The sequence below is a fragment of the Coregonus clupeaformis genome, chromosome 24 (genome assembly GCF_020615455.1).
Source record: "Coregonus clupeaformis isolate EN_2021a chromosome 24, ASM2061545v1, whole genome shotgun sequence".
Taxonomy (NCBI): Eukaryota; Metazoa; Chordata; class Actinopteri; order Salmoniformes; family Salmonidae; genus Coregonus; species Coregonus clupeaformis.
The window spans coordinates 29,279,884-29,304,459 of NC_059215.1; the positions used below are offsets into that span (position 1 = coordinate 29,279,884).

The 24,576-nt window shown below is 45.3% G+C and overlaps 2 protein-coding genes across 10 annotated transcripts in view; both read right to left on the bottom strand.

Annotated features, from left to right (window-relative positions):
- Positions 1-6,570, bottom strand: part of arhgap46b (Rho GTPase activating protein 46b) — a 126,321-nt gene extending 119,751 nt beyond the window's left edge. For both annotated transcript variants that reach the window (XM_041846263.2, XM_041846262.2), the window contains exon 1: positions 6,395-6,570. In XM_041846263.2, coding sequence (XP_041702197.1) covers positions 6,395-6,408 — 14 coding nt within the window. In that variant the 5' untranslated portion in view covers positions 6,409-6,570. The remainder of the gene's footprint in view (positions 1-6,394) is intronic.
- Positions 6,571-9,640: 3,070 nt separating this feature from the next.
- The window catches only part of LOC121538349 (extracellular sulfatase Sulf-2), a 169,975-nt gene continuing 155,039 nt past the window's right edge, over positions 9,641-24,576 (bottom strand). For 5 of the 8 annotated variants that reach the window (XM_041846254.2, XM_041846256.2, XM_041846257.2 and 2 more), the window contains 14 exons: positions 23,694-23,822; positions 22,452-22,508; positions 20,891-21,026; positions 18,108-18,333; positions 16,964-17,261; positions 16,771-16,867; positions 15,883-15,977; positions 13,851-13,910; positions 12,118-12,281; positions 11,897-12,039; positions 11,202-11,325; positions 10,769-10,802; positions 10,319-10,372; positions 9,641-9,768 (listed from right to left, as the gene is read on the bottom strand). In XM_041846254.2, coding sequence (XP_041702188.1) covers positions 9,738-9,768; positions 10,319-10,372; positions 10,769-10,802; positions 11,202-11,325; positions 11,897-12,039; positions 12,118-12,281; positions 13,851-13,910; positions 15,883-15,977; positions 16,771-16,867; positions 16,964-17,261; positions 18,108-18,333; positions 20,891-21,026; positions 22,452-22,508; positions 23,694-23,822 — 1,648 coding nt within the window. In that variant the 3' untranslated portion in view covers positions 9,641-9,737. The remainder of the gene's footprint in view (positions 9,769-10,318; positions 10,373-10,768; positions 10,803-11,201; positions 11,326-11,896; positions 12,040-12,117; positions 12,282-13,850; positions 13,911-15,882; positions 15,978-16,770; positions 16,868-16,963; positions 17,262-18,107; positions 18,334-20,890; positions 21,027-22,451; positions 22,509-23,693; positions 23,823-24,576) is intronic. The other 3 variants (XM_041846259.2, XM_041846261.2, XM_041846260.2) reach the window with 3 other exon arrangements.

Below are 24,576 nucleotides of genomic sequence, written 5' to 3' on the forward strand. Positions count from 1 at the left end.
CTCCCCTCCAACATCTTCTCCAAAATCACAGGTACCCTGATAAATTAGCACAGGAGATAGATGCAAGGTTGACAACAGAAGCTTTCTGCTGATCCTTCCCTTACACCAAATGTTTCAAATGTTGCTTTGTACTTTGAGTATTCACTAGGAAGCAGGCAGTTAAATAAACACATCATCTACAGGTATATAGCCTATTTGTCACCACACTAAGGGCTGGGAGCCAACTGCCAACCCATTGGAAGAAAAACAAGATCAGTTAAGGAATTGCAAAAACACAAAATGTATACAGCATTAATTACCATCAATTTAAAACCATGACTTTTGTAATCATTCCTGGCATGGTATTCCAGTCATGGCCCAGGGGTAGAGTCAATGTAGCACATCAAGCCCTGGCTGTGGTAATGACCTAAAACACTGAAACCGGGCCATCTCTGCCCATCTTAATGAGCAGGCGTTTTTACAAACTACTACTCTGGGACCCAGTCCTAAGGACCACCACGCCAGGGGTACGGCCAGTTAGACCAGTTAAATACTGTGAGTTATTTCCAGACAACCGCAGACAATCACCTACTGGGTAGTGGTAAAACCAAAAGGAGAGGGAGAGGAGCCAAGGGTTTTGGACTGGAGGAGTATTTGGAGAATGTGAAGGCAATTGAAGGGTTTCTGGAAATAACTACTCATTAGAGTAACGTTAGACCCAGTGTTGGTTGCTGGGGGTTTCCCAATCTGGAATATTGACATGTATGAAATGTATTTTATTAAGCTCTTTTTACATCAGCAGTTGTCACAAAGTGCTTTACAGATACCCAGCCTAAAACCCCAAAGAGCAAGCATTGCAGAGGCAGAAGCATAGAGAGAAGGCAGGAACCTAGGAAGGCGGCTAGAGAGGAACCAGGCTCTGAGGGGTGGCCAGTCCATGAGGTGAATGGTAACAGTACACTCTTAGAAAAAAGGGTTCCAAAAGGGTTCTTCGGCTGTCCCCATTGGAGAACCCTTTTTGGTTCCAGGTAGAACCCTTCTGCGTTCCAGGTAGAACCCTTTTGGGTTCCATGTAGAATCTTCTGTGGAAAGTGTTCTATATTGAATCCAAAAGGGTTCTACCTGGAATCAAAAAAGTTATTCAAAGGGTTCTCCTATGTGGACAGCCGAAGAACCCTTTTGGATTGCTAGACGTTCGTGTTATACAAAAACCCATCCAACCCGGCCAACCACGCTACTTTTCTGTCTTATGTAACCATATCAAACGTGTCCCAGATTTAGTTTCACTATGTTACGTCTAGTCTATGAGACCAGGCTGGACACACCCTACCATGCCTGGGGGACCCTCTTACTGACCCTCCCTGCCCGTTGTCATCCAAGAACTATGCGGTTCCCCGTTTAACCATGCTGACTCAAACCTATTGTAGCCTACAGGTATACAACAACAATGGAAACAATCGCACACATGCACATAAAGGAACGTGCGCGCAAACAGTTACTTTCCATGGGCGTACATCAAACAACCAACAACAACCATCTTTCTGCACACAGACTCAGCTGTGGAGGACTGAAGGGTTTTTGACAACATCTAAAATGGTCATTGATGATGTCCACAATGGTTAGCTCCCTCCAGTTCATCCTGCAGGCAGTGACCTAACAATGCAGCTTTTCAGCCCAAACTCCCAGTCAGCAAAAACTGACCCTGACCAGTAAAAACAGTCCCATACACCTGGCGTGCCTGGGCTCACAGAACATTGGTGAAAGGAAAGAGTGGAGAGACAGGTGAATGGAGAGGAGCACCGTAAGAGAGAAATCCATTACAAAAAATCTACAGCAGCAGTGGCCTAAGCCAGTAGTAATCACAATGCCACCTATATTAAACAACTACAAGGCCATTATAAAAGCCCATGAGATGTTTTCTTCAGCCATAACTGTACATCCAAGTAAAGAGGATTTTTGTCTTTATCATAGGATAGCTTTACTCAGCTAACAACTTTCAGATGTTTAATGATGGACAAACACAAGTGGTGGAGGGTGAGTGACTAAAGACGTCAGAACCTGACACTATTTATTTCAGCTCACCCAGGATACCCATGGGTGGAGTGTGTGTGTGTGTGTGGGGGGGTAAGCACCTGTCCTTTTCCCACGCACGCATGCACACTCTCTCCACAGAATAGCAGTGGAAAACTGAGATGGAAATTTAGCACATGGCTATAGACCATATTGACTACTTTATATAATAGTAATAACACATTTGAACATGCAATAGTTCTTGGTTTTTAAACTTTGGCAACAAAACCAAGCAATTTGTAGGAACGTCTGACAAGATTCAAGCGAACAAACTGGTAATTAAAATCTGACCACAATCATACAATCCAACTTTGGCTTTTCCATACCACAATAAAACATAGCTTATGCTTCCATTGCCTTCATTTGCTCACTGTCTTCACAATGTGTAACTTGGACTCCTGTACTTATAGAGTACAGGCATCTCTATTCAATAGAGCACGCTGCTCTAACCACTTCACTACACATCAACTGATTACAGGCTATCAAATGAATCTAAAATTCCCCAATCCTTATATTTCTAATTGATTAAATTGTTTAAAGCATGTGCCCAGCAATAGCTAACCGACTCTGTGTAAGAGCTCAATTATGGATAAAATATGTCCACGCCCATCCCACTTATGATTCCATTAAAGGCCCAGTGCAGTCAAAAACCTGATTTTCCTGTGCTTTCCATATATTTCCACACTATGAGGTTGGAATAATACTATGCAATTGTTAAAATGATAATACCCTTTTAGTGTAACAGATGTTTGAAAATACCTGAAATTTCAGCCTGTTTTGGTGGGATGGCGTTTTGGCCTGCCTGGTGACATCACCAGGTGGTAAATTAGTTAACAGACCAATAAGAATGAGAATTCCAAACCTCTCTGCCAATAACAGCTAGTTTTCAGTTTTCCCCTCCCCACTCAGACCACTCACTAAGCACATTTCCAACCACAGTTTGTAAAGTCCTACCCAGCTGTGATGGAAACAGGAAGTTAAGATACAATTTTATAAATGCCAACAGATAATTTGTTCATTCGACATCATGGGATCTTTTTGGATTGGTAAAATTAATTACGCGAGAAATGGCGGTATGCGCAAATACAGTGCATTCGGAAAGTATTCAGACCCCTTGACTTTTTCCACATTGTTACTTTACAGCCTTATTCTAAAATGGATTAAATTGTTATTTTTCCTCATTAATCTACACAAAACACCCCATAATGACAAAGCAAAAACAGGTTTTTATAAAATTTTGCAAATGTATAAAAACAAACCCCTGAAATATCACATTTACATACGTTTTCAGACCCTATACTCAGTACTTTGTTGAAGCGCCTTTGGCAGCGATTACAGCCTCAAGTCTTCTTGGGTATGACGCTACAAGCTTGACACACCTGTATTTGAGGAGTTTATCCTATTCTTCTCTGCAGATCCTCTAAAGCTCTGTCAAGTTTGATGGGGAGCGTCGCTGCAAAGCTATTTTCAGGTCTCTCCAGAGATGTTCGATCGGGTTCAAGTCCGGGCTCTGGCTGGGCTACTCAAGGACATTCAGAGACTTGTCCCGAAGCCACTCCTGCGTTGTCTTGGCTGTGTGCTTAGGGTCGTTGTCCTGTTGGAAGGTGAACCTTCGCCCCAGTCTGAGGCCCTGAGCGCTCTGGAGCAGGTTTTCATCAAGTATCTCTCTGTACTTTGCTCTGTTCATCTTTCCCTCGATCCTGACTAGTCTCCCAGTCCCTGCCGCTGAAAAACATCCGCACAGCATGATGCTGCCACCACCATGCTTCACCGTAGGGATGGTGCCAGGTTTCCTCCAGACGTGACGCTTGGCATTCAGGCCAAAGAGTTCAATCTTGGTTTCATCAGACCAGAGAATCTTGTTTCTCATGGTCTGAGAGTCCTTTAGGTGCCTTTTGGCAAACTCCAAGCGGGCGGTCATGTGCCTTTTACTGAGGAGTGACTTCCGTCTGGCCACTCTACCATAAAGGCCTGATTGGTGGAGTGCTGCAGAGATGGTTGCCCTTCTGGAAGGTTCTCCCATCTCCACAGAGGAACTCTGGAGCTCTGTCAGAGTGACCATCAGGTTCTTGGTCACCTCCCTGACCAAGGCCCTTCTCCCCCGATTGCTCTGTTTGGCAGGGCGGCCAGCTCTAGGAAGAGTCTTGGTGGTTCCAAACTTCTTCCATTTAAGAATGATGGAGGCCACTGTGTTCTTGGGGACCTTCAACGCTGCAGAACTATTTTGGTACCCTTCCCCAGATCTGTGCTTCGACACAATCCTGTCTCTGAGCTCTACGGACAATTCCTTCCTCTGACATGCACTGTGACCTTATATAGACAGGCGTGTGCCTTTCCAAATCATGTCCAATCAATTGAATTTCCCACAGGTGGACTCCAATCAAGTTGTAGAAACATTTCAAGGATGATCAATGGAAACAGAACGCACCTGAGCTCAATTTCGAGACTAATAGCAAAGGGTCTGAATACTTATGCAAATAAGATATTTCTGTTTAATATTTTTAATACATTTGTAAAGATTTCTAAAAACGTGTTTTCGCTTTGTCATTATGGGGTATTGTCTGTAGATTGATGAGGATTCATTTTTTAAAATCCATTTTAGAATAAGGCTGTAACTTAACAAAATGTGGAAAAAGGGATACTTTCCGAATGCACTGTATTGATATAATAACCATCCTATCAAAGTAAACTTGGAGTCACGAGATGATATGGTGTGTGGTCCTCCCACTACTTCTTGGGAACCCATGCAGTTTATTTGGCTACAGATTAAGTAAATTATGATGAACTTCACAGGGCGGTGAAAGTGCACGGGGATCGTGATGCTCCTTTCCAATAAATATCTAGGGTCTTATTCGGTGACATTATGATCGATGCTTGACTGTGTTTGACAAATAAAACTATTCTCTCTCTTATCCACAATAATCTCATCATGTGTAGACTCTACCTGCACAGCCTACCCACACGGTAGGCCTATCTGCGAGCTGTCGGCTTGAGCGCACGTTCTAAGACCAGAGTGGAACATTTGCTAACGCAACAGTTTTTGTGACAAAACTATCGGTATTGTTGAAAATGTGATGGAAACATATTGAACTTTAGATTTGTATTCCGTACAATCGAAAAAGTATATTTTGTGTGCACTATGATATGACACACTGATTTTTATCAGTAAAAAGTCAATTTGGTGGGAACACACCACTGGTGGGAAAATGCGCATATTTCCTTTATGCAGATCCTAGAGAGTATTCGCATGAAAATCTGTTGCCAATTGGATGGAAACCTAGCTACAGTACTTGAAAAAGTATTGCTTGAGAAATTGCTCTTTGCTAAGAAATAATTGTTTATTTTTTTTACCATTTTAACAGAAAACAATCACAGTAAGGTATTTAATTGTTACCCAGAGATGATGGCTTATTGAGATAAAAACGGCTGCACTGGACCTTGAAGGATGGCACCTGGCAGTCAGGATGGGATGTGCCTGACTGGCAGATTGACTGACAGTACCAAAGGGAAGGGAAGGAGGTGGTCCTTGAACATGTGAAACAAACCAGCACTCTCCTATAGCGTAGCCCTCTCATATAGCGTTCAGCATATGTTCACAGATATGCAGCGGGTCAAGATCAGGCACGTTTCCCCCCAGAATAACCCATTAGACCTATTCCATTTTAAAAACCTTAGTTCTCGTGTTTGAACGTTGAAGTTACCCAGAGGCATGGTTTGACTGCTTCTACTTTTTCACACCCATGAGGAGCAGTGGAGTGCACCGTGGTGTAGGACAGGTAGGCCTGTGTTGTGTTAAAAAAAATTACTGTCTAGAAAAGAAAGGGGCCACATCCATAATGAATACCAATTGATACAGAACAATCAAATAATTATTGAAATACCATAACATTTATCCTAATGCATTCGTTTTTATATCTTGTTAGTGTCCTGTATATCAGCTTTTATCAGCTTGAAGTGAGTTTCATTGACTACAGGATATTATTACATTGTAATAACGAATTGCGTTTAACAAATGTTGATTCTTATTAATTTTTATAGCATAACCTTTGAATTGCAAATACAATGAACATTTTCATTTCTGGCACGAAAAGCTAAACCGAAACAATACGTTGTGCTATAAAGGTTTGACCAATTTGAAACTTCATCGCCAATCAATTAGCCTACTTCAAGCCTGTTTTATTAGCGGTATTGTACTGTTGTACAGCAGACAGTCATGAGTCGGCAGACGTGAGAAGCTACTACATTGTAACGAGGATCAACAGCAAAAACTTGTTTAATTGTATCCGTCTAGTTTCGTTCACCAAAACATACATTGACAATACACTGTACAATAGTACTTGCTTACCTTGTCTCGGCCATTTTCCTCACATTGTATGCGCAAAAAGTTGGAAAAAGATGTGCGTTGTAGTAGATTTCCCAGCTTTGTGTAGTTCCACGTAACTACAGCATAGAGTACTGCCTCTCACCCCTGCCCTGTCTGTGTGAGTCAGACGGTCGGCGTTTCTCCCTCCTTCCCCTCCACCATGCGTTTGGGTTGTGTGGAATCGTATCCCTACAGGACTGTAATTGAACTGTCCTCGGCATTGGGCTGTCTGATGATCTGTGTCAAAATGATTCAATACACCCATCTAGTGTCCAGATAGAGTAAATGCACCTCAGACCCGGGATAGACCACTACATAGGCAACTGTCCCCCCAACATTGGTTCGGACTGGAGTCTGTCATCAAATAACCTGTTTGTGAAAGAATGCTTATGTACTAGGCTAATAAAACAAGGCAGTTGTCAAGAGATTTCAAATTGCTGACATGATTATAAACTGTATGTGCTAGTCATCACGGCTTCCCAAGCTGAAAGTACCAGTGACACCTGCTGGCTGAATATGAAACAAGATCAAATGTATGGTTATTCAGAACACAGAAAAATATGTTATACAGTGCATGAATGTGCAATAAAGAAATTGGCATATATGGCATTGGTAACAGAGTCTCCCAATCAAAGACGGCAGGACTGAGATGAACATGAAAAATAAACACACCCCAGATTAAGTAAAGAGGAAACCTTGGCATTCAACACTTTATTCACAAACTAGTTACCGCTATCAACTGTTCACTGGTAAACCGAAGGAAACAAAAATATATGTATGATAAATCTATTTAACTGTACAAGGCATTGTTATGATAAAACCATCTGTTTTCTTCTTCTTTCACATACAGTAGTCCCTTTCAAAGTGCTAATAAAAAGTTGTGTTGCTTCTTTTTTTCCAGGTGGAGAAGGGACTTGTTTTACGTCATACAATATGGTACAACATTACTGGGGGGAGATTCAGTTTACAGGTCAATTTAGCGTGGAAAAAATCCTTGCAGCTTCATATCTGACTATACTTACAGGTGTGAAACATCCGTGCACTGATAGTAGAGACGGCACTGTTTGATAGATCATTAAACCTTTCGTTTTCTGTGTATTATAAAATATATTTTAACATTTACATTAAAAACATACATTCAAATACATGCAGCAATTTTATATATACGTTGAGACCGCAATAGCACCATGTATAGCGAAAACAAAAGGACTAGTAACAGCCATATATTGTTATAAAGAATGCAACATTCGTTAAATACATTTATTTTTCCATTTATTTTAATTTCTACAGAAAATACATGATAAGGGAAATGTGTACAGTCTTTACACCATGAAGTTACGGCTGATCATGACTGGGTGTGCTTGTTTTACAAACCAGCATGTCCTGAGTTTCCATAAGTGGCATTAGGCAACATAAACTGCCAGGTTTGCTGTAAGGTCTGAGCGAGTTGCCAAACCTATGTCCCACCCATCTCTGGGACAAACCGGCTTGCAAAACAAGTGCACTTTCTCTCTCTGAGGCCTTTGATGATGTCAGTGAAGTATTGGATTGATGACTTCATAAAAAGACTCACAGATTAACCAAACAGACTGGACAAATTAGATTCACATCAGATGACTGTCTTCAAATGCATGTTCTCTGATTGGACTGACTGTTTTTATAACAGGTAATGCCACGGATACCAAGTTGTATGTTGGCCAAGCTGTAGAAATCTTATTAGTAAAAACTCTTATTCTGTTCAACATCTGGACGTCAAACACTCATTTTGAAATTTAAAAAAGAACAACAAAAGAGAATGAGTTCCAAAAAAATATTTGATTCGCATAAATATCAAGTCTCTTGTTTTTCATTAGAAACATAATTAAACTGAAAAGAGATGGCACTTCGATGGCACTCTCCCAGTTCCTACCTGCACTCTAACCCTAACCACTGCATCCTCATGCATGTTTGCCGCCATACTCAAGGGCAGGTTCCACAGCACTCTAACTGAAAGTGTGTGTGTGTGCGTCGCTGCAACCTCATAATTGATAATTACATTTATTACATAATCTGCATTTAATAGAATTAAGGGTTTTTAATGTTGATTAGTAACACACGGGTAAAAAACAATAAATCAATGTGCCACATACACTGAAGCTGCACAGTGGGATGGAATCACCACCAATGAATATAGCTAGTAGTAAAAACCAAAAAGTCAAGTACACATGGACACAATACAAAATGAATCCAATGAATATCAAAAATCTATCAAGTTTCTTTTCCTCTCCCATTCGCAAAGCTCCCTGCCCCACAAACAAAAACCAAAGCAAAGTAACGTCCTGCATTAGGAAAATAATAATGTACTGCTGCTGTGTTCGAGCCTAGAGGATCTCCTTGTGAAGTCTGTTGTGTGGTGGTGTATTACAGGAAGGGGCCAGCAGGGGGCAGTCTGCTGGCCTGGGCTATGGCTGGGGCACTGGAGGGCCACAGTATGGATTAAAGGGACAGGCTCATCCCGATATCAGCCTGGAGGTGCTGCTGTGGCCTAAGGAGGAAGAGGGTGAGAGGTCAGGGGTGAAGGGTCAGGGTGGGGGACAGGCCAGAGGTGGCGTTGTGCTGGTTCAGTCTCCCTAAAATCTCAGGTGAGGAGGGGAGACAGAGAGAGAGGGGTCTTACAAGCAGTCATACGGGCAACCCATTCTCAGCCTCCTGAACAAACTCACTGCAGTCACACTGAGCATGGTTCAGTCTCCATCGGGTCGACCGCCTTCTCAACAACTCCTTCTCCTCTTCATCACCTCTCTCCCTGCTCTCCTCATCCTCTTCCTTCTCATGCAGAGTGGGCTGGCCCTCCTCCACAAACTGGTTGAGGAGAGGCGGGGGGCGGTCCCAGTCTGAGCTGCCTTCCTCAGCTGGAACTGGGGGAGAGGAAGAGGAAGAGGAGGCAGAGCGGTGCGGCCCTCCATTCAGCCCCAGTGCCTCCCTCAGGACCTCGGCCCCAGCCTCTCTCAGCAGGAGAGCAGGGGTGGCCAGGGTGGTCAGGTAGATGGCTGAGGCTGATTGGTCCGTTGATGACACCAGGGCGTGGTCTCTTCCTCCTCTCCCCTCCCCGGGAATCACGTTGCTGCGGCGCCCGTTTGGCTGGTGGTTGAAGTTGCCGAGCAACGTGAACATCCTGTCCACGGTCCCGTCAAAGTTGTCCCAGTCCTCCAGGCTGACATTGAAGTTGAGTTTGAGATCGTAGGCATGCTCGTCAAGTCTGTACAAGGGTTCAAGTTCTGACCAGTCCATTCCCGTTCCCCCCACAGTGGGCGCTTCGGACGGGGCCACTCTAACCTCATGGACCCTATCCCTCCCAGCCTTCCCAAATCTGTCCTCTGATGAGACAAAAGCACACAGACAAAAACAGCGTCATCCACAGTAAACCTCGGGCACCTGTTATGTCTGTATCTCTTCCCATCAGCACCACGTGAATGGGTTGATGCTGTGATGTTCACATCAGGCTCTAGTATATCAGAGATAAATATATAGAGATAAATCACGAAACACACAAGCCACATGGACAGTAGAGTATCAGAAAGAGACATTATAAGAGACCATATGAAATGTAATAAAGAGAAAAGTCAACCAATAGACAGAGATGCTAAGATGATTAAGTCAGATGTGTTGGGTGGTGGTGGTGGTGGATGGCGCCCTCTACTGGTGAGAAACAGTAGGACAGGGTGAGATGTGAGCAGAGCTGTGCAGGTTCGAATAACATCCATGCAGACAGACAGGAGAGTGAGACAGACATGGTTATTAACTAGAACTAGCAGAGATCAGCATGCAAGCCTACAGAAAAGGAAGAGAGGAAAGAGAGGAAGAAAAGCTCAGTTAGAGGTGACTGTTTGGTGGCATCGTGAGGACCAGATGGATGTCCAAACTCACAGTGATTTGGAGGTGGGCTTCTTCACTTTTGGCCACTTTCTGCGTTGAAACTGCCTGATGTACAAGCGACAATAAGACAGACTGTTACCCAGCCCATTCAAGCAGAGGAAAATAAGCCCTCAACCCTCTCCCAACCTCAGTCAGAAGGAGTGCAGAGACATTCAAGCATACGTACAGTGTACCCCCCAGGTTAGAAAAGTACTCAGTCCCCCCAAACCAGCTGTCATGCAAAGAAGCAGAGGAAAGCAAGAGAAACAGCACACCAAAAAACACTCTCAAACGCAATCGCCCCACACCTATGTATTCTCTAAGTGTTGTGTATTTTGTCAATGTATTCTAGACCAAGTATGTGTGCTATCTTTTAGGAATATTTATATAAATCTTATATAGTACTAATATCTAATAAATAGTGAAGTGCTGAGTGGTGTTCAAGTCAATGAGTAAAGATACCTGTATTCATCAAAGCTGCTTCGCTCTTTACCTCCTGAAGAAGAGACAATAGCAGTGGTTAGAAAACATATGAACAGATTCCTATCAATGAAGGCACAGAGACCTAGTTAAGAGAGGTTTTTAAATGGTTTAGAAAGAGCAGTCGTTTTAAAGCCAAAATGGTATCTGAAATTCAAATAAATACAAAAAAGAAAAACGGAATTGACCTTAATTAAAAGGAACAAAACACATTCCAGAGGGAGAGGTTGTAATTGTTTAAAATGCAGTTATAGAACTGGTACATGAGAAGTAATGCAAGAACAGAAAGCAAGGCAGGACTTGGGTCTGGTGGTGAGTATGATGGTGATGAGGATGACAAACAGAGATCATTCGTCTGTAGTCACAACCCACAACAACCTGGCATAGTGTGTGTGTGTGTGTTAAAGGAACTCACCCAGCTCCAGGTTGCGGGTGCGGGGGTTGCACTGCTTGTGGCCCTTGCAGCTGCGGAGCTCCATGAGTTGAACGTGGAGCTGGTTTAGAATGGTTCGGTCCAACGTGTTCACAGCATTCATCAGCTACACACAGAAAGAGAGAGAGAGTCCGGGTGGGTGAGAGAGAGACGAGAGAGAGTCCGGGTGGGTGAGTGAGAGAGAGAGAGTCCGGGTGGGTGAGTGAGAGAGAGAGAGAGAGAGTCCGGGTGGGTGAGAGCGAGAGAGAGAGAGAGTCCGGGTGTGTGTGAGAGAGAGAGAGTCCGTGTGGGTGAGAGCGAGAGAGAGAGTCCGGGTGGGTGAGAGTGTGTGAGAGAGAGAGTCCAGGTGTGTGAGTGAGAGAGAGAGAGAGAAGAGAGAGAGAGAGAGAGAGAGAGAGAGAGAGAGAGAGAGAGAGAGAGAGAGAGAGAGAGTCCAGGTCGGTGAGAGATGAATAGTACTGGTCTTCATACTGGTCTAACATCTCTTATATAATAGCTGATTTTCAGTTTGCTATCTTGAAACAAGGCAACAGGCAACCCCTGGGCACAGACGTCAATTCAATGTCTATTCCACGTTGGTTCAACGTAATTTCATTGAAATGAAGTGGAAACATTAGAAAAACATATTAGAAAACATCTTTACAGAGGAGTGATTGTGGTGAGGATTGAGTACTGACCTGGTAGGGATCTGTGTTGAGGTCAAAGTACTCCAGGAAGCCAGTAGCAAACTCGCAGAAGAGGAAGTTGTGTGTCTCGTTGATGGTCCTTAGACACCAGTAGGTGTTGTTGTTGGCACTGGTGCAGGCACAGAACGGACCCACTGCAGACAGAGAATAGTCAGTAATGCTAGTGTGTACTGTATGTGTGTTTGTGAGTGTGTGTGTGTGTAGTGTCTTACTGGTCCAGAAGGGGGCGGTCTGCCAGTGCTGGTTGTCGTGGGTGAAGCAGGTGAGACCAGGCATGCTACAGGTGTCGTTGTTCCTCAGACGTTTCAGCAGCTTCCGCATCTTCTTCCTCCTCTTCTGCTCTTTCAGCAACCACGTTTTCTTATCCTGACCCTTCCTGATGACGTCACACACATAGAAATACACACATCATACAGTGGCACAATGAAACATTCAAATAAACTCAGCAAAAAAAGAAACGTCCTCTCACTGTCAACTGCGTTTATTTTCAGCAAACTTAACATGTGTTAATATTTGTATGAACATAACAAGATTCAACAACTGAGACATAAACTGAACAAGTTCCACAGACGTGACTGACAGAAATGGAATAATGTGTCTCTGAACAAAGGGGGGGTCAAAATCAAAAGTAACAGTCAGTATCTAGTGTGGCCACCAGCTGCATTAAGTACTGCAGTGCATCTCCTCATGGACTGCACCAGATTTGCCAGTTCTTGCTGTGAGATGTTACCCCACTCTTCCACCAAGGCACCTGCAAGTTCCCGGACATTTCTGGGGGGGAATGGCCCTAGCCCTCACCCTCCGATCCAACAGGTCCCAGACGTGCTCAATGGGATTGAGATCCGGGCTCTTCGCTGGCCATGGCAGAACACTGACATTCCTGTCTTGCAGGAAATCACGCACAGAACGAGCAGTATGGCTGGTGGCATTGTCATGCTGGAGGGTCATGTCAGGATGAACCTGCAGGAAGGGTACCACATGAGGGAGGAGGATGTCTTCCCTGTAACGCACAGCATTGAGATTGCCTGCAATGACAACAAGGTCAGTCCGATGATGCTGTGACACACCGCCCCAGACCATCGATCCCGCGCCAGAGTACAGGCTTCGGTGTAACACTCATTCCTTCGACGATGAACGCGAATCCGACCATCACCCCGGTGAGACAAAACCGCGACTCGTCAGTGAAGAGCACTTTTTACCAGTCCTGTCTGGTCCAGCGACGGTGGGTTTGTGCCCATAGGCGACGTTGTTGCCGGTGATGTCTGGTGAGCACCTGCCTTACAACAGGCCTACAAGCCCTCAGTCCAGCCTCTCTCAGCCTATTGCGGACAGTCTGAGCACTGATGGAGGGATTGTGCATTCCTGGTGTAACTCGGGCAGTTGTTGTTGCCATCATGTACCTGTCCCGCAGGTGTGATGTTCGGATGTACCGATCCTGTGCAGGTGTTGTTACACGTGGTCTGCCACTGCCAGGACGATCAGCTGTCCGTCCTGTCTCCCTGTAGCACTGTCTTAGGCGTCTCACAGTACAGACATTGCAATTTATTGCCCTGGCCACATCTGCAGTCCTCATGCCTCCTTGAGCATGCCTAAGGCACGTTCACGCAGATGAGCAGGGACCCTGGGCATCTTTCTTTTGGTGTTTTTCAGACCTTAATTGCCTACCGTCTGTAAGCTGTTAGTGTCTTAATGACCGTTCCACAGGTGCATGTTCATTAATTGTTTATGGTTCATTGAACAAGCATGGGAAACAGTGTTTAAACCCTTTACAATGAAGATCTGTGAACTTATTTGGATTTTTACTAATTATCTTTGAAAGACAGGGTCCTGAAAAAGGGACGTTTCTTTTTTTGCTGAGTTTATATTGTAGATATACAATCATTACACAGGCATAAGCACACATACAGTAAATGTCCCTTTCTTATTCACAAACCCACACCCTTACCTGAATGGGTGAATGCTGCCTCCGTTGTGCCTGAGCTTACTCTTGTACTTAGACTTGTAGCTGAAACACAGACGGATATTTACATAATCAGTCTTTATGAGCATGGAGAAAAGCTATTCAAGTCTGGTAGAGTGCCGTTATGTTTACTGTACATGCATTTAATGCTGGCATTTAGTGTGTGGAAGGATATTGGTAATAAAGCAGCTGAACATGAACTGTGGTGTAACGCCCTGGCTCCGGGACTCTGAATATTGAGCCAGGGTTGTTCATTCTTTTGGGTGTATTTCTATGTGTTTGGTCAAGTGACTCCCAATCGGAGGTAACGAGTGTCAGCTGTCGGCTCGTTATCTCTGATTGGGAGCCATATTTAATCTGTTTGTTTTCCGTTGGGGGTGGTGGGTTTTTGTTCATTGTTCAGTAGTTGTCACTGAGGACTTCACGGATCGTGTTTGTTTTGTCGTGTGTTTCAAAATTAAAATCATCATGTTCACTCGCAACGCTGCGCATTGGTCTCCTCCTTCAGACGATCGTGACAGAAAATCCCACCACAACGAGACCAAGCAGCAGTTGGATAACGAGTGGTGGAGCCAGAAGAGCGAAGGTTGGGAGAGGACTATGGAGGCCTGGTCCACCGAGAGGAGAGACCCCCAGAAATTTTTTAGGGGGGGGCTCACGACGTCGGGGCAGAAGGTGTACGGCCCGGAGGAGTGCAAGAGGTTGGCAGATATGGCCGCCAGTTTAAGGGGGCCACTGGTTACGAAGGGGATGGAAAGTGTGGAGGCACGGCGAGAGGTACTGGGGGGTGTTTCCAGTCCGGTCCGGCCCGTTCCTGATCCCCGTGTAGGGCCAGGGGTGTGTGTCCCCAGTGCGGTTCTGTCTGTCCCTGCTCAACGCACCAAGCCTACGGGGTGCGTCGCCAGCCCAGCTCGGCCTGTTCCTGCGCCCCGCACCAAGTCTGTGGTGCGTTTTGCCAGCCCAGCCCGGCCTGTCCCTGCTCCACGCACCAAGGATACGGTGTGCGTCGACAGCCCAGCCCGGCCTGTCCCTGCTCCACGCACCAAGGATACGGTGTGCGTCGACAGCCCTGCCCGGCCTGTTCCTGCTCCACGCACCAGGGATACGGTGTGCGTCGACAGCCCTGCCCGGCCTGTTCCTGCTCCACGCACCAAGGATACGGTGTGCGTCGACAGCCCTGCCCGGCCTGTTCCGGGCACTCGCACCAGGGATACGGTGCGCGTCGCCAGCCCGACCCGGCCTGTTCCGGCCACTCGCACCAGGGATACGGTGCACGTCGCCAGCCCGGCCCGGCCTGTTCCGGCCACTCGCACCAGGGATACGGTGCGCGTCGCCAGCCCGACCCGGCCTGTTCATGCCACTCGCACCAGGGATACGGTGCGCGTCGCCAGCCCGGCCCGGCCTGTTCCTGCCACTCGCACCAAGCCAGGGGGCGAGTCGTCAGCCTGGTAAGGCCCATTCCTGTTCCACGCACCAAGCCAGGGGCGCGTGTCGTCAGTCCGGCTCCGGCCAGCGGGGCTAGACAGGACCGGGGGTACTTTTGGGGGTTGGAGAGGGAGTGGGGATCAGGGCCGGAGCCGGAGCCGCCGCCGAGGAGGTGTGCCCACCCAGCCCTCCCTTGTGTAGCCCTTGTTGAGGCGCGGTCGCGGTCCGCGCCTTTAGGGGGGGGTACTGTAACGCCCTGGCTCCGGGACTCTGAATATTGAGCCAGGGTTGTTCATTCTTTTGGGTGTATTTCTATGTGTTTGGTCAAGTGACTCCCAATCGGAGGTAACGAGTGTCAGCTGTCGGCTCGTTATCTCTGATTGGGAGCCATATTTAATCTGTTTGTTTTCCGTTGGGGGTGGTGGGTTTTTGTTCATTGTTCAGTAGTTGTCACTGAGGACTTCACGGATCGTGTTTGTTTTGTCGTGTGTTTCAAAATTAAAATCATCATGTTCACTCCCAACGCTGCGCTTTGGTCATACTTCATAGGCGATCGTGACATGTGGATTCCTAAGAGTTGTTTGGTCCTTACATGTAGCGGTTGCAGTCACACTCCTCTGGGCGGGCTTTCTTCAGGTGACCCCTAACCTCTCTTAGGTTCTTGATCTTTGTCTGCAAGGTCTCAATCTGACAGAGATGCAGGGCATTAGATAGAGAAATATCACAACAATGTGGTCTTCTGTAGCTCAGTTGGTAGAGCATGGCGCTTGCAGTGCCAGGAGTTCGATTCCTGGGACCACCCGTACGTAAAATGTATGCAGGCATGACTGTAAATCGTTTGGAATAAAGTGTCTGCTAAATGGCTTTTGCACTGAGTGTACAAAACATTAGGTACAATTGAGACATTAATTGTGTATTTGTGCCATTCAGAGGGTGAATGGGCAAGACAAAATATTTAAGTGCCTTTGAACGGGGTCAGGTGCACCTGTTTGTGTCAAGAACTGCAACACTGCTGGGTTTTTCACGCTCAACAGTTTCCCGTGTGTATCAAGAATGGTCCACCACCCAAAGGACATCCAGCCAACATCACACAACTATGGGAAGCATTGGCATCAACATGGGCCAGCATCCCTGTGGAACGCTTTCGATACCTTGTAGAGTCCATGCCCCGACGAATTGAGGCTGTTCTGAGGGCAAAAGGGGATGCAACTCAATATTAGGAAGGTGTTCCTAATGTTTTGTACATTCAGTGGATTACAACACTGAGGGTGGCATTCAACACAGGAACTGAATCTGTGTATATATGTGTCAATAGCAGGCTATATTCAACTAATTAATAATAATAATGATGCTGTCCATAATTGTAATTGATTTCGTTGTCAGTCATTGATTGTCATTACACGATCACTGTGACCACTGAAGATAATCAACTGCATTGAGGAATAAAACATCAGTTATGTGAGTGGCTGAGAAGACTAACCTCGTGATCGATGTGGAGTTTGTGGTCCTTCCAGGCCTGCAGGGACTTATAGATCCCTGTATCACACTTCACTGTGTCATTGGCCAGAATAGAGCACCTGAGGACAGGATACACAGTGAGCATTTAGCCTAATCAATAACTAACACAACAACACATTCAACATGCAGTACTAGCACACTACAAACAAACCCACCCATCCACATAGAACATCGACACACTCCCTGACCTGTGTGTGACTTTGATGCCAGAAGGCACAATAGCTAGACTGTTGCTGCTAGTCTTGGGGGTGACGGTGACAGTGACCCCCATGCCACTGAAGTCATCCTCAGTGTCGTCGCGTGGGGTCCTGTCCCCAGCCTGGCTGAGGTTCCTGGGGGCCGGTACAGGTTGGTAGCCATCCTCCAAGTCTACAGCATACAGGTCCCCTCCTATCTCCATCTCCACAGAGCGGGAGTAACGGTTACGGGCATAGCTCTTGATGGCTTTCATCTCTGTCAGGAGGAGGGCAGGGTGAGTTAGTGGAGGGATTTCTACAGTCAGTATATAAACCCTATCAGGCCCTATGGTACTCATTAAAATGTGCAATATGTAGAAATCGCTCCGCCATTTACTGGTTGCCAAAATTCTATCATCATGTTCACCTAATTTCAGTTTATGTGACAAAACAAGCAATGTATAGTGTAGAGTAGGGGTATTCAAATCTTACCCTATGAGGTCTGGAGCCTGCTGGCTTTCTGTTCTACCTTATAATTAATTGTACCCACCTGGTGTCCCAGGTCTAAATCTGTCCCTGATTAGAGGGGAAAAATGAAACAGCAGTGGAACTGGCTTTGAGGTCCAGATTTTAATTTGAGGGGTGTAGAGAATCATTGTACAATATATACTGTATATATATATATATTTTTTTTTTTTTAAATAACCAAACACACATTGTATTTTCAGCTGTTTGAAGCTGGTGTGTGAAACCGAAAGTAAAAAGAAGCAAAAGCTAAACTTAAACACAGAGATCATCAGAATAGCGCACATAGAATGGATCTACCACTTATCAGACTTGCTTTCAATAAGAATGACAGATTACATTTTTATGTGAATTTGGTCGGGTCGCCCACAAAGTTATATACTCAACATTTAAATAATGACTGTGGGTGAAGGTATTATTGTCTCCACAAGGTGATGCCCACATTCCACATCAGTTATAAGAAGTGAGTGACTGTACAGTATTCATGCAAGGTTGAGTGAGTGAGGAACATTTTGTGAAGCAGAATTTTGTGTGTTTACATGAGTGTGTGAGAAGTGTGTGACAAGAGTGTGCCACACATTCTTTCCACTCCACTTACTCTTCTTGGAGAGCAGCTTCTTCTTTTTAAAGGTGCTGAGTCTGAAGCTGGGGTACTGGTCACAGTTACAGCCGTCGGGCTCTGTGTTGCGCTCTGCCTTGCGCTGGGGGTAGTACTTGGACTTGATGTTGGCAGGGCCTTCCTTCTGGGCTGCAGACATGCTGGCCATGCCCTTACACTTATACAGCCTCAGCTTCCCTGTGGCATCCTCCAAACACTGCCACTTCTGCAGGGAGACAGAGGAGAGGGGGACAGAGGTTAACACTGAGAGAAACATATAGTGGATCTTTCCACACACCCCGTGCTTCTCAAGGTGAAATTACTCGCAGGTGGAAACAAGCGACACTAAGTAGCCTAATATTAACTTCCATTCCCCAGTCTGTGATGTTGTTTCAACTGCAATTAACAGGTGATGATGACAAACCATGGCACGGCGGAGAGGAGAGGGCCTGTATTTGACAAGATGCTAGTCTCTTCCCCTTCTCATCTCTGCTTCCACACCATCCCATTCTGTCATAATGAACAGGCAGCTACAGTAGTAGTGTACACAGACAGAGCACCGAGCAGGGCTGCTGCAGCTCTGTCTCAATCTAATTATTATACAGATTCTGTTGACACTTTCTCTGTCAGTGGTTACTTGTGAAATTACAGACAGAGCTTTCTAATTAACATATTTGATGTCAGATGGAAAAAAATAGTAGACGTGTCAAAGAGGAAATCCAGCAGGATCCAAGAGAGAATAAGAGAGCCACTGACAGTGAGAAAGGACTTTCTACTCCAGAAGAGACAGGAACAAAAAGGAGTGAGAGAGAGGGAGATTGATAGGTTGGATACAGAGACACCTCAGGGACTACTGTTCAATGGTCAATCTTGGTAAGATAGATCTAAGTGCTTGAAATTGCAGGTGTGTTTGATCTGACAGCTAGAGAACTGTCACACACACTCCGCCACTGTCTGTCATTAGCGAGGTGGGGGGAGTGTGTGTTTGCGTGTATGTGTGTGTGTCCTGGGAGGCATAGCTAAGGCAACAGACCTGACTCAAAGCCTAATCACCTGAAACACAGCTCTTTAGTTTCAAAGCCTGGTCCTCCTGTCTGTCTGTCATTGGGGACAGAGATTGATAAAAGCACCTGTCTATCCTGTCTAATCCCAGTGAGAAACCAACCTGCATGGTATATTCAGTCTCCTTTCCTCCCCCATATCGCTCCAAAAGAACACCCAGCAGCTCACTATCTCTCTACACCAGCAGGTGATCAAGAGGATACAGAGCCTTTTTAAGTAGATTCTCAGACACCAATTAACTGATACGTATGGAGGTGAGATGCCAAACTGAGAGACGGATGATAGGAAGTGACTTACAGTGCATTCGGAAAGTATTCAGACCCCTTGACTTTTTCCACATGTTGTTACGTTACAGCCTTATTCTAAAATGGATTAAATTGTTTTTTTTCTCATCAATATTTCTCCCATTCTTCTCTGCAGATCCTCTCAAACTCTGTCAGGTTGGATGGGAGTGTCACTGCACAGCTATTTTCAGGTCTCTCCAGCAATGTTAAATCAGAGCTCTGGAGCAGGTTTTCATCAAGGATCTCTCTGTACTTTGCTCTGTTCATCTTTCCCTCGATCCTGACTAGTCTTCCAGTCCCTGCCGCTGAAAAACATCCCCACAGCATGATGCTGTCACCACCATACTTCACCGTAGGGATGGTGTCAGGTTTCTTACAGACGTGTCGCTTGACATTCAGGCCTAAGAGTTCAATCTTGGTTTAATCAGACCAGAGAATCTTGTTTCTCATGGTCAGAGAGTCCTTTAGGTGCTTTTTGGCAAACTCCAAGCGGGCTGTCATGTGCCTTTTACCGAGGAGTGGCTTCCGTCTGGCCACTCTACCATAAAGGCCTGATTGATGGAGTGGTGCAGAGATGGTTGTCCTTCTGGAAGGTTCTGCCATCTCCACAGAGGAACTATGGAGCTCTGTCAAAGTGACCATCGGGTTCTTGGTCACCTCCCTGACCAAGGCCCTTCTCCCCCGATTGCTCAGTTTAGCCGGGCGGCCAGGTCTAGGAAGAGTCTTAGTGGTTCCAAACTTCTTTCATTTAAGAATGATGGATGCCACTGTGTTCTTGGGGACCTTCAATGCTGCATAAATGTTTTGGTACCCTTCACCAGATCTGTGCCTCGACACAATCCTGTCTCGGAGCTCTACGGACAATTCCTTCGACCTCATGGCTTGGTTTTTGCTCTGACATGCACTGTCAACTGTGGGACCTTGTATAGACAGGTGTGTGCCTTTCCAAATCATGTCCAATCAATTGAATTCACCACAGGTGGACTCCAATCAAATTGTAGAAACATCTCAAGGATGATCAATGAAAACAGGATGCACCTGAGCTCAACTTCGAGTCTCATAGCAAAGGGTCTGAATACTTATGTAAATAAGGTATTTCTGTTTTTTATTTTTAATACATTTGCAATCATTTCTAAAAACCTGTTTTCGCTTTGTCATTATGGGGTATTGTGTGTAGATTGATGAGGACATTTTTTATTTAATCCATTTTAGAATAAGGCTGTAATGTAACAAAATGTGGAAAAAGTCAAGGGGTCTGAATACTTTCCAAATGCACTGTATCAACCGTCAAGAGTCTTAGTATGTTTTAAGTGTCTTCAGTCTAGAGTGTTATACTTGTGTGTCTGTGTTAATATGAGTGTGAGTGTGTGTGTTGCTGTGAATTTGACTGTTAATTGTAAGTGTGAGCATATAATGTGTGTGTGCATGGCTGCCTACCTGTCCCAGCTGCTGGCAGGGTGTCTGGTACTCTGCTCTCTGACACAGGTCCTTGACCCGCTGGTACTTAGGCAGGAAGTTCTCCTCCTGTGCCACATCCTTCCCTGGAGGCGCATCACGTATGTGGAGCAACTTCCTGTGAAAACACACACACACAGTTATGGAACTATACTGAACAAAAATATAAAACGCAACATGTAATGTGTTGGTCCCATGTTTCACGAGCTGAAATAAAAGACAGCAGAAATTCCAAAACACACAAAAATAGTATTTTTCAAATGTTGTTCAGAAATTCATTTACATCCCTGTTAGTGAGCATTTCTCCTTTGCCAAGATAATCCATCCACCTGACAGGTGTGGCATTTCAAGAAGCTGATTAAACAGCATTGTCATTACACAGGTGCACCTTGTGCTGGGGACAATAAAAGGCCACTCTGAAATGTACAGTTTTGTCACAAAACACAATGCCACAGATGTCTCAAGTTTTGAGAGAGCGTGCAATTGGCATGCAGACTGCAGGAGAAGTGTGCTCTTCACGGATTAATCCCGTTTTCAACTGTACCGGGCAGATGGCAGACAGTGGGCAAACAGTTTGCTGATGTCAACATTGTGAACAGAGTGCCCTATGGTGGCGGTGGGGTTATGATATGAGCAGGCATAAGGTACGGACAAAGAACACAATTGCATTTTATCGATGGCAATTTGAATGCACAGAGATACCGTGACGAGATCCTAAGGCCCATTGTTGTGCCATTCATCTGCCGCCATTACCTCATGTTTCAGCATAATAATGCATGGCCCCATGTCGCAAGGATCTGTACACAATTCCTGGAAGCTGAAAATGGCCCAGTTCTTCCATGGCCTGCATACTCACCAAACATGTCACCCATTGACCATGTTTGGGATGCTCTGGATCGACGTGTACGACAGCGTGTTCCAATTCCCGGCAATATCCAGCAACTTCGCACAGCCATTGAAGCGGAGTGGGACAACATTCCACAGGCCACAATCAACAGCCTGATCAACTCCATGTGAAGGAGATGAGTCGCGCTGCATGAGGCAAATGGTGGTCACACCAGATACTGACTGGTTATCTGATCCATGCTCTACCTTTTTTTTAAGGTATCTGTGACCAACAGATGCATATCTGTATTCCCAGTGAAATCCATAGATTAGGGCCTAATGGATTTATTACAATTGACTGATTTCCTTATATGAACTGTAACTCAGTAAAATCTTAGAAATTGTTGCATGTTGCATTATACATATTTTTTCAGTGTATATACTATACTAGGCTGTTACTGTATGGTCCTGGATGCTGATTAGTCATGACAATATTCTGTAAACCACAGCTTTGCCTGATATGGTTTGATATCAAGTATCAGTAGGGTAATATTAAGGCAAGAAACTCATTAAATAATGTGGCATTGAGACTTTCCTACTCCATAACCTTCCACACACTCAGATGAATGTAACCAGATTACTTAATGGGCACACAGAGACATAAAAAATAAACTGAGTATGGTTATTTAAAACATTGAGATTATTTCCTGTGACTCACCCTCTCTCCACCAGGAATGAGTCTCTCCACACCTTCCCCTTCTTGTTCACCTGGAACCTGAAAATCATGAGAGAAAAGGACAAATCGATCAGCCATCTCCTTCATTGACCAGGTTCTACATTCAGAACACAATGTAACGCTTGAAGAAATGAGAATTCCTACACTGTGTAGAGCGACAGCCTCCAATGACGACAAAATGCAACAGGTTGGAACGGATATCAAAAACAGCCCTGGGTCAAATTATCTCAGATGAAGAACTATCGATACCACCTTCAGATGTTCTTTTGGAAAAGGACGGGAAAAAAGAAAGTGATCGAACGTAGAAGAAAATAAAAGAAAGTGTGTGGAATAAATTGGTCTCTTGTCTGGGTGCTCTGACCTTCTCCTGGCAGGGTGTTCAGATATGAGTTATCGATCCATCGGCCCCCTCCCTCCCTCTTTCTCCCTTGCCCTTTCTTTCTCCATCTCTCTTCTTTCATTGCCTTTTCTCTCGGTCTCCATCTCTCTCTCATCTCTGTAAGGGGCATTCTCATCACAGCCAGCAGCAGTGACCAGGCACACACCCAGCACAGCTCTGCTCTCCTCCATCCCACCCAGTCTCTCGCCCTCCTCTCTTCCGCAAACCCATCCCCACAGCCCCACATCAGGCCAGCCAGCTAGACTCCTCTGCCTGCCAGACAATTTCACAGGCTGGAGAGTCCATCTCTCACTGATTGCAGCTGCAGAGCTGGAAGAGAGAATAGAGAATCCCTCAACACATACACACACACATACTCATTATCCGCTGGTGAAAGGCTTTCCTTCACTCAGTGGCGTTGGCAGGGCAGCTCCTGTAGTTATTACTACAGGTCACCGTTGACACTTCTTGGAAGAATGGAGAAGGATTATTTAATATTTTCTTAGATTTTTTTTTTCATTAACGAAAGCAATATCCAGGCTGGGCAGGAGGAAAAAGTGTCGCTGGGATGTGGATGTAATCTCAATGGACGCCATGGTAACTTGGCAGGCCGAGCCAGGTCCAATGATTGGTGCGGTGCCACAGTTTTGAGGAACCCTGAGGGAACTCAGACCTGTCAGTGGCCAGTGCCAATGTACGACTCATAATAATATAATCACCTAGAGGATATATAGCTACTTCTATCAGTGATCTATGGCCTGCCAACATACAGAATACACACATCATATGAGTGTGCCATGAAAGGTCCATGGGCAGGGTGTTTCCCTTTTTGTTCCATATCCCACCTGTTGACTGGTCTCTCTATGTCCAGCAGCTTGAGGATGGACTTGCCGTCCATGTCAGGAGGGACGTCCATGCCAGCGATGTCCAGGATGGTGGGTGCCAGGTCAATGTTCAGCACCATGTGAGGGTTGCTATGGAGACGCAGGGAGAGATAAGGGGATAAAGGTCATTAGCGAGCATCGTCAGATGGTATCTGGTCAGTTAAAGTCAGCTGATAAGAGAGAGGGAGAGTGGGGTCTTTTTGAAGAGCGAGAGAGAGAGAAAGACTGAGAGAGAAACAGAGAGAGAGAGCGAGAGTAGAGGAGGCAGGGGAAGATAACAGATCATAATCTTATGAAGCTGACAAATAACTGCTCCAGAGATCTATAGTCCAGGCAGGAGGGAACATGACCCTCAGGACAGCAAGAGGAAAAGGAAGGGGGGGGGGGGGGTATTTAACCCTTAAGGCGTCAGTATGCTTCAGTTCGGCTGGCGCCAAATCCAACGTGTGTGCTTGCATACTCCCTTAAAAGACCTTCGCTTCAAATCAAATCAAATTTTATTGGCCACATGCGCCGAATACAACAGGTGCAGACATTACAGTGAAATGCTTACTTACTTAATGCTTGGAAGAGAAGAAAAGCGGCAATAGTGTTTGTCCATTTTGAGACACTGTATTCCTCAAAATAGTCCAAACTAATCTAACATATCTCAAGAAATCTGTCATTAATTTTGAGGTTTTTGCAGAAGAGATCTTAGTCAAGCAATTTTACATCTAACTAAGATGTTTGGTGCAGTATTTCTCTATGAAAAAATGTGCATGAAAACTAGTCATCTGTCGTTGAAGGACAACAAATACTTTATTGAAGAATCCCTACTGTTGACCAATCACCGACGAAGGGGCGT